The 10,219-nt window shown below is 45.2% G+C and overlaps 1 protein-coding gene across 1 annotated transcript; it reads right to left on the minus strand.

The window, feature by feature from the left end:
* Positions 1–3,856: 3,856 nt before the first annotated feature.
* bmp2b (bone morphogenetic protein 2b) lies at positions 3,857–10,006 on the minus strand. The gene is made up of 3 exons (XM_070987170.1): positions 9,574–10,006; positions 8,283–8,650; positions 3,857–5,134 (listed from the first exon to the last, which is right to left on the minus strand). The coding sequence occupies exons 2-3, from the start codon at positions 8,635–8,637 to the stop codon at positions 4,221–4,223; spliced, it is 1,269 nt and encodes a 422-aa protein (XP_070843271.1). The 5' UTR covers positions 8,638–8,650; positions 9,574–10,006; the 3' UTR covers positions 3,857–4,220.
* Positions 10,007–10,219: the final 213 nt, after the last annotated feature.

Below are 10,219 nucleotides of genomic sequence, written 5' to 3' on the forward strand. Positions count from 1 at the left end.
ATAAAAGGAAAATGAATTATGTTATCAATTTACTCAAATCCTACAGTATTTTCCCTCCCCCTATTCCATCATATTTACTGTCATCAAAACAGTGACAGAGAGCAGGACAGGGAGGGGATCGCACACTGTGTCCAGGTATCACAAGAAATGTGTGAGTTGTTCACAGTCCTTGGATGAGAGATGAACAGCTCTGATGTTGCAAGGTCATTTCTCCTGCTGCGGCCCCCCGTTGGCTATCGATAAAAACTGTCTGGTTTAAGGTCTTGTCCATCCTCTAAGGTTTCATTGCCTTGTTCTCGAGAGTATCATAATGGCAGACAGGCTTTTAACTCTGTACTATAGCTTAACTGCAAGACTATTCTGCTGTGAGTATAAAGCTATATAATGGTCTCTTCCACTGAGTCCCAGCCAGAGGTAATGATTTCCGCATGTCACTCCAGGCCAACTCCACTGTGATTGCATGGATGATTAGCTCTTACAGTAATGGTAGTAGCAGAACATATTTCAGGAGCAAGTTAGCATTAGTTTTTTAGCAACGTTGCTGTCATTTCCTGCTTGCCTTTTGCAAAGTGAATGTACAAACACGTTCGATAAGTCCCAGCTAGCGCATTTGTGGCACGTGCTCACTGATACGCTTTAATCCATATGTGCTCGGACGTGCCAGTATGTGCATGTGAGGGAATGAAAGGCTAAGATTGTATATATGTAAAGGCACTATCATCCGTGCAGTCACTCTGGAAAAGTAATTTCCATATTTGCTCTGCTCCTGAATCTGTGGACGCCCGTCTGTTTGATGTGTTCAGAGCTGCAGCACAGATGCCACAGTCTTAGCTATGCTGGACGTCATCTCACTGGCTGTTCTCAGAATACAGAAAAAAAAAACACCATGTGCACCACCTCTAAAATTAGTGTGTGCAGCACATGAAGGAGAAAAGATCCGAAGTTAGAAAAGACTCTCAGTGGCCACTGTCCCTCTTCGCTCCTCTACATTTTCATGTCTGACCTTGGTACAAAGCCAGTCAAGATCTCCCATAGTGACTGAGCCCTCTGTTTCATCAAAGATACACGGCACGCCACATACTTTCCAATTCTGGGCCGGCCAGAAATCTGGAAATCTGATTTTATAACCCTTATGATTTGGGTTGTTTAGAGCTGCAGATAGTTTTGGTGTGGTTTGCTGTGCACCAAACAAAACGAATGAGCCCTGCCACGCTAGTAGGTCCCAGCATCCAGTGTTATGCTCATCAGTTGTGCGGCTGCTCAGTTGTGTGTTTGTGCGTAAACAAAGACAGCGAAGGACACCTTTAACAGATTTACCAGATGTTCATGGAGAAGGAAGGGGAAAATCTGTTTTCAGAGAGTGACTTTGCAGAGGTCTGTGTAGCAGGTGAAGAGAATCTTGCCAAGAACACATATCTCACAGTTGTGCTTTTATAACTAAATCATGCAATACACAGTCAGACGCAGACTAAATTTTTAGCTCATCATCAATTCTTTCATGCCATAGATGGTTTTAGCAGGATAAAAAAAAATGGATTCTGAAATGCAAACATGGTCCCAGTCCAAGCCAGCGACTGACCACACTTGAAGTTGTGAGTCTGTGATGAGTCGGTAATGGCAGAGATAATAGGTCCTTATTACTTTGACCCGTGACCCCTGTTCTTAGTGAGAAGTTTAGCAGTGGTCCCCAAGGAGCTGTGTGATACTAAAATAAGAAGCCCCAGAAGTTGGCGAAACAGTGGCCAACTCACAGTTCAACTGGAACCCAACTCAGCTGGGATGAGGTGCAGGAGGGGAGTTTCAGCAGCGTTACCCATGTGTCACCCACTCTGGGAGCAGTATTTCCACCCAACCCAATGAAAGCTTTATGGACTTGAACTATAAAGGCAAACCACTAAATCTAACACTTTTTTAACACAAAATTTCCCCAAAACTTTTTTTTGGGGGGAGGCGGGGGGGTTGAGGCTTTTAGTGTTGATTTTTATCAAATGGTCATTAAGCGTGCCAGCAAAGTGACTTCCTCCTGAAGTCCATTAAAATTGCGCTGCTACTGGCAGAGGTATGCGCAGCCCATGTGCAGGGTTGCGGTATGGTGCGTTCCACGGAGGAGAAATGGACACCAGATGGGACCGAGGGGGGTGGAGATGCAAGGTAGAATAAAATAACACATGCAGAAGATTGAAACAGATATGTGGAAGGAAGGGGAGGAGGTGTGTGTGTGTGTGTGTGTGTGTGTGTGTGTGTGTGTGTGTGTGTGTGTGTGTGTGTGTGTGTGTGTGTGCCTTTAGGGAGGGTATAAAATAATTGAATAGTTGCATCATCTAGAGTAGACGGGTGCTATACACCCTTGGAGGATAAGAATAGGTAAACAGATATGATCTGAGGCACATGAAAAAACTGTGACATTTCAGTGTTTTTACTACCCGTGAATGAAGTCTCACGGCTCCTTCTAAATGTTTTGATTTACATCTCCTATATAAGTAACAAGCGTATCTTTGTTCAATGCACATTTGTTTTTGAAGAGAAAAAGCCCACCAGGAAACCCTTGAATAGATGATTGAAAAAACAACCACGTTGGTTTTCCATGCAAGCGTATGCATGTGTCTGAGATTGAAAACCAACATTCCACGGTCCCAATGTGCACTCACATAAAAAACATTCTATTTAGAGCATTTTGAGCTGCCTTGTGATCCCTCCAAACCCTTTCTAATGCAAACACAGCAGAAAACGCAGTCAGTCAAACTCCGCAAAAACTCTCCCTCTCTGTTTCTCTTCTCCCTCTCATTATCTGATCTGCTATTGTGGCTACACTATAAATTTTCATCTGTGTCTTTCTGCAGCAGTTTTAGCCTCTTCAGTTTGCTCTAGATATTACGTTGTTTCCATCAAAAACATTGCATTATGGAGATATTGACTCAGGTGTTCAGGCTTCAAACTGTCTTACAGCAACATACGATCTGTTTGGTTTTCACCAGCCAGCCGTCCCCACTGTCTAAGTGAATAAAACATGACTCTTAAGCTGTTTTTGGTGTCAGTGTTCAGGTATTGTTTATGTTGCAGTTCATTATCTGCTGCAGCTGAGTAGTTTTCTGAAACATTCCTGTGCCGAAACACATCACAGCCTTATGACTCAGAGACGACAAAGAAAGGCAGCCAAACTCTGAAGTGGGGAAGAATCTGTCTGAGCATGTGCAGTATGTGGACAGGTGCAGGTGTGTGTTTGTTTGTCTTTATTAATTAAAGTGCCAGTGGGCTGTTTTTTGCTGATAGCTCGCTGGTGTGTATAGTTTGCAATCTTTCAGTCTCACTTGGAAGACCTTGCACCCTGTGAGACCTTCCTCCAAAGTCCTGCAGGTCCACACCCCCCCCCCCCCCCCCCCCCCACACACACACACATTAATGTTCAGAAAAAACATAGGAGCTAGCTTCTAAACGAGCCTTCCCAGAGATCTTTGCAGTGACATGTAATGCATGAAAACATGCTCTGCTGTTTTTCTAATCCTCCCGTGGGAGTCTATCACATTTGTAGGCTTGTAACTTGTCACTCCCGTCCTGTGACCCTGCACCCTACTGCAGTTCATTACACCAGCAGCACCCTGACCCGGCTCTGTCACTTTCCCCTCACTGCTTCTGTTGTTGTTGGTTTCCAATTACATTTACCAAGAGTTCAATGCTTGGTTTGCAATCAGTGTAGTATGAGCTTTTTGTCATATGTTATATTTTCATAGCTAATTTCTGTCAGATTTGAAGCTCTGTTATTCATCCCAGCCACACACGTTGGCCCCTGACATGGATACATCAACAATGGCTGGTTCACTGTAATTGATCCTTGAAAAGTGGAGCGACCACATTTTTTCACGATAAATACACATTATTTATTTACAAATAAAGTGGTTATAATAGAAATAAATACAAAATAAAAATCTGAGCATTATACTTCATGTGGTATTGCACCCATTTCGAAATGTACATCAGAAATACATTTTCAAAACCAGTAAAGGAATATTCCTCTGATTAAAATATTTATTTTTCCCAACTTTACGTAGACATAAATATATTCATATATAGTTTTTTTTCTTCTTCCACAATAGCTCTGTTTTGTCTTTCTCTCATATAAATAAACGTCTTCATTGGGAAACCGGGTGTCCATAATAACCTCTAATGTCTCTTTCAGTCTCTCTTGCCCATTCTCTCTTTCTATCCATACCGCTGTCAGTTTCTCACCGGCAGCCGCATCCCTCCACCACCATATCCTGGTAGTTTTTCAGGATGACCTTCTCGTATTCATCCAGGTAGAGCAGGGAGATGGGGCTGAGGTCAGTGGGCACACAACAGGCTCTGGGGATGTTCGAGTTGACTGAGTTGACCAGCGTCTGCACAATGGCATGATTGGTAGAATTGAGGTGGTCTGCTAGGGGGAACGGACATTCCCCATGGCAGTAAAATGCGTGGTAGCCAGGGGGTGCCACTATCCACTCGTTCCACCCCACGTCACTGAAGTCCACATACAGGGCATGCCTCTTGCAGCTGGCCTTGTGCTGGTGCTTCCTGCGTTGTTTGCGGAGTGCCGCCTGACGTTTTTCCCGTGTGTGCAGCACTGAGTCCCCACGGCCGTCATGGCCATACGTCACCAGCAGAGGCCGAGCCTGGGGCCACGAGTCCTGGTCCTGGTGCAGGGACCGGCTCATTCTGACATGCCTACTACGTCTCTTGGCATGCTCGCCATCCATCTCCCCTTCCTCTGGATGAAGCACCTCCACCATGAACCCATGGTTGTGGCCATTCCCAGAGGTCCACTGAGATACAGCGGGGCTGACGTCAAAGCTCTCCCAGCGGCTCAAAGAGTCCTGCACTAGCCGAGTGTCCAGCAGACGTGCCAGAGGTTCCCTACCTTGATCGGCAGGAACTCCAAATATCTCATAAATGTTGATGCGATGGAAGCCACCAGCAGGAGCACCGTCAATGGCGCTGCTGTTTCTGGAGCTGTTGTTGGGGGTTGCAGCTCCCATGACCTGATCCCTGTAGATACGAAGCTCTGCAGAGGTGATGAGTTCCTCATCAGGGATGGAAGTGAGGTTGAAGTAGAACTCTTGGGTAGTTTTGCCTTTCAGCCTGGCCAGGGCCTCCATAGACTCTACAAGGAATAGCACAGTGACAAACATAGCGTAAGAGGACTGGGGTTGGGAGAGTTTATCCATCGTACAAAAATGAGAAATTACTTTCTGATCAAAACCTAGCTGGCTTCATGGGTCCAGTGGGAGCATGGAAACACTGGCCAAGTATGCTTTCTCACATTCTCTCTCTTGCACACACACACATGCCCAACTTGCAGCCTTCTTTCTGTGCAGCCAGCCAAACTGCCACGTGGTTACATTCAGTGGGTGTTGGCCATTGTCACACAGGCATAACACACACACACACAACACATCAACACTCTGCAAGACTGTATGAGTCAGTGTAATAGGCAAATTATCATGGTGATGTAATACCGTAATTAGTGTCATGCTCATAAATTTACCTGGTTAAATGTCAGAGGATGAAAGCATTGCGCTTCCATCTATTGATAAGATCAAACATGCTAGTCAGGCTGCCTTTGAAGGCACATTTGCCCTATGAGGATTTCCCCATAGTGCACATGAAAACGTCGCACCATATATTTAAATATGATCAAAGATGAGTATGAACAAAAGAGCAATATGGAAATCAATATGAAACTGAAGACATAAAAGCTAACATAAATGCCAACTGCTGCATTAACCTTTACAGAGCTCACTAACTCTGAAATATCACTTGTAAAAGTTGCAATGTGAAAGATAATAATTCTTTCTAAAAGTCATTACCAACAGAAGACATAGGATACTATTAGTATCCAAACTGTGGAGAGAATCTGTTGACCACAAATGGAAAGCTGAGTATACAATGTTTGATATTTTATTATTAATTTGTGCCCAGAGTTCTCCGCCTGGAGATGCTATCCTCTCTGAAAGTGCATTCAAAACATCTATGATTATTGTTCTGAATGCATATGAAAGTCATATGTGTGTATACATCCCCCTCTATAATATACAGTAAATGACAGAAATCTTAGTAAAAGGTGCAATTTTCTTGAAGGCAGGCCCACTTTGAACTCTTACTTTATGAACTTCATAGCTGATGTATAGACGTGTGTTTTAATCTGTTTGGTGTGGTAAAATCAACACAAACTTTGAACTCTGTGCTGTTTCAAAGGAGGCATTTAGGAAATTCCACCATCTCATCCTAAACCTCCCTCCAGAAGCACAAAGACCTCAATTAGGCCTATCACTCCTCATTTGATGTGGGAAAGCCCCCTGTCTCCCATTCCCTCTCCTCTGTCCCCAATCCCTGTCTTTCTTTCTTTCCTCAGCTCCCAAATCCTCTGCTCCCTCTGTTCTCTTAGCCCCAAATCCTCTCTCCTCTCTTTTTTCCTTCTCTGTCACTCCTTTTCTGTTTCTTTCCGCAGCAGCGTTCTCACTCTCTCCGTCTGTCTCTCCTCCAGGAACGGCTGTGTGAACAAGTTGGGGCTTGTCAAAAACGTGTGAACCACAGATATGAGTGTATCAACATTCCTAATTTCTTTTTGCGCTGCATGCCAAAACAAAAGATAAAGGCTAATGTTGGGCCATTCATCACCGTCCTGTCTGTGGCAGCCACTTCCTGTGTAACAGTGGAAATGTTCTATTTGGCATGGAAAATTATTATTTTTGAAAACTGATAGCAGTGAAACCAATTATCTTAGAGAAATTAATATCAGCGGGCAGATGTGATGAATGATTAGAGCTGTTTGCTTTGATGTGCTGCACTTACATCTGTAGATACATGCTTATTATATGGACGAGCCATCAATTGCACGTCCGCTGACATGGGAAGACTAACAACCCTGCAGCTCCATTTGTACGGGATGAAAGAACCAGGGGAGCATATGTAAACACAGTCTGAACACATTCGTAATGGCCAGTGGTGTCAAGGTGTGTGCTGGCCGGGTGCAGAGGTTTCCAGTAGTGGGCAGGGAGCAGTCACTCAGCCCGGCTGCCCGGGCCAGGCTTGTTTGTAGTGTGTCAGTGTAGCCACTGGGTGTCATTGCACTAGGCCTCTGGAGAGCACCCAAGCAACCACTCAACCACCCCTCTGACTCACCCCTGATGGAAACTTCCCCACTCAAACACTCAGGACTCTGTATAAGGACTCTGTAGAGCCCCTATGGACTCAGTAACTTGTATGTTGTATTAACTGGAACATGGGCCGTAGGAAATTGAATGCTAGATACAGAGTTGCTATAAGTTTGAAATGAAAAGCTATGTTTTTAACCAGACATAAATCATTTTAATATCACGACCAAGTGCACCACTTTGCTGCTGGGCAGTTAAACTTGATATATAAATAAAGCATCAGTTATGTTTGAATTCCACCTGTTAGACTGTTTAAGACCTTTTAAAATAACCGTCAGTGTTTGACTGAACGAATGCACTCTATCTACGACCCATGGACCTTAGTCATCTGAGCAGCACATGTTGCCTTGGAAGTAAAATGAAATGAAATTGAAACGCTGAATTCAATAATCAGCGCGTAGCCATCATATAAAATAAGTCAGCAATTATGGTGTTATTGGAACGTGCGTAATGGCGCACAGCGCGGAGAGAGGGGTGATTTGGAAAGAATAAGGCGCGCAGCCCCTCCTCCCCCCTCTACCAAAGACTAATTTCAGTCCTGTTAAAAATGACTCAGAATTCAGTCTGACACGGTGACTTTGTCATAATGCGTGTTAGCATAATGTCATGTCGTGTGTTATTGAAGTAACAGGCTGATGACTATCACCTGCGCACAGGCACACCGCCCTTATCCTGCTCCTGTGGTGCGTGTCTGGAAAAACTGTTTTCAGAGCCCACGCAAACACCATCAATTATTAAGAAACAAATTACCCCAGGGATACCACCGCCCCTTGATGTTTTTGAAGCATGTGACAGCTGCGCCGGGGGAATGTTTGGTTAAAGGTTGCATCACTACATGTACGAGAGTTCATTTAATTGTGCATGAGATGCTGGTTTGTAATCGTGTCAGTGAGTTTGAAGCAATCCCAAACGCATTAAAGAGTTACAAATAACTTGGACGCGTGTCACCTGTAAATGACTAACGCTCCATAAAGCAGTGAAGACTCTGAAGTTCAGTCTTGACGATGTGAGTCATGTTTAAATATAGGTTTGGATTGTCTGAGAGAGCCGAGGAGCTCTCCGGCTGACAGGTAAAGGTATGTCACTAATACATACCTTCATGGTGAAAGCTTCTAATCGTGTTGGCCTTGCTGGCGGCTCTCTCTGCGTGTTTCCCCATGCTCTTGGGTCGTTTAGTGCTGTGGTCTCCGTTTGCTGAGTGCATGCGGTAAAGGTCCACCATGTACTGCGGCACCACGGCTTCCTTGCTCGGGGTCGGCCTGCGCCTCAGTCCAAACATATTGAGAAGCCGAAGCTCAAACTCTTTGAGGAAGCTCTCCGACTGCTGTGGGGTTTGCTTCCCGGATTCGCTGTATTTCCTCCGGCCGACCTCGGGGATAAGTCCCGTAGCACCTTCCAGCAACACCTGAGCGAGCAGCAGTACCATGAGAGAGCGGACCACGGCGACCATGATCAGTCAGTCCCTGTGGAGAAAGTTGGTTTCTGTCAATACACTGGCGCTGAGGTATTGACATGAGGTAGACGCAGCAGGGGCTTCACTGCAGCATTCCCCAAACTGTGTGTGATCCCCCCATACAGTAGGAATGATTGAAGGAGAGCAGGTTAAAAAGGGAAGACACCTCTTCACTTTGAAGTAGAACAAAAAAAGGGGGGGTGGCGGTGAACGACCCCGCAGGCAATATAGCGCGTCTAACTGAAAAAGATTGATCTTAACATGAACAAAAACATGAAAATATCAAGGTGAGGAAGTTAAGAGAAGAAAAAAAAAAAGAGGGAACGGCGCGGCAGACAAATCAAAGAAAGCTGCAGACATAAAGTCTCCAATTAGAAGAGATAAGAATGTTTAGTGAAGTGATATGAAAAGAGATGCGAGTCTGCATTGCCCGAAAGATCACAAGAGGCATGAAAGACTGTCAGCAGAGAAGAGTTCGAGTGCACAGCAGCAGGAGAGGCAGTCAGCCGCTGCTACAAGCGTCTATTTGCACAGGCTTTGACGGTCATGTATAATCATAAGGGATAGAGTTACTTCAAGAGGCTCGCAGGTGTTAGATCTGACGTGCGTACCACAGCCAGATGTAGCTCCAGACAAGACATCAAAACATCAAAAACTAAATATCATGTGAGCAGCACAACCTCGGAAGAAACAACTTTTAACTGCATTTGTCTTTTCGCAGCGTTTTCCCCGAGGTTCAAAATGGGAACGCTTTAACTTTTACGCACACACCCTGTAAGCCTATACAGTGGGAGAGCTGTCGATTTCCAGTTGGAAAGTAAACGTTCCCTCATGAATAAAGTTAATTTATGCCTGTTGACCGTAGTAAGATCGGGTCTTTGTAAATACAGTTAAATAAATACAGTTTAACAAAGTCCATCAGTCTTACTTTACCTGACGAGGAAGCGCTGTGTCCGGTCGTCGTTCCACCTTTGGGCTCCGATAAATTCCACATTAATTCGTGATTATTCCACGCTGCTTTTCCTCGGGGGACCAAAGATAGCCCATGCCCTTCGCCGATCGCCTCTCGCACATATTCTCCCCAGCTGCAGTTCGGGTTAGGTCTTGGTCAGCACGGGGAGAGGAAAAAAAAAAAGTTAAGTCTATGAGGAAGCGGGATCGCGTAGGCAGGACCGATCTAAGTATAAAGCATCTTGGTTGAACATCTTCAAAAGAGAACAGAGTTCGCCGAGACACAAGTTGAGCGGAGCTGGCTGGAGGGGAGATAAGCGCACGCAAGTGTCGCTCCTTGGACCTTGTTGCTTCGGGCTGGGGAGCGCTTCGCCTCTGCTCTGTGCGCCGCAGCGTAGTGGTTGAATTGATTGGTGCCTTCTCTTCCCCCAGCGACTCTTTTTGTCGTACAGTGATGTCACCAAGGGGCTGTCAATCATTTGTCCGCTAAAAAGCGCCTCCTGCGGACCTCTAACCCGCAGGCTCCAAACTTTTTCATGTCTAAGGATGTCAAATTAACACACATTAGAGCCACGGACCCCCGTTTGATAAGATTTGGTTACAGGGACCCCCCCGCAGGAAGATTTGG

This window comes from Chaetodon trifascialis, chromosome 19, assembly GCF_039877785.1.
Source record: "Chaetodon trifascialis isolate fChaTrf1 chromosome 19, fChaTrf1.hap1, whole genome shotgun sequence".
In the NCBI taxonomy this organism is placed as follows: Eukaryota; Metazoa; Chordata; class Actinopteri; order Chaetodontiformes; family Chaetodontidae; genus Chaetodon; species Chaetodon trifascialis.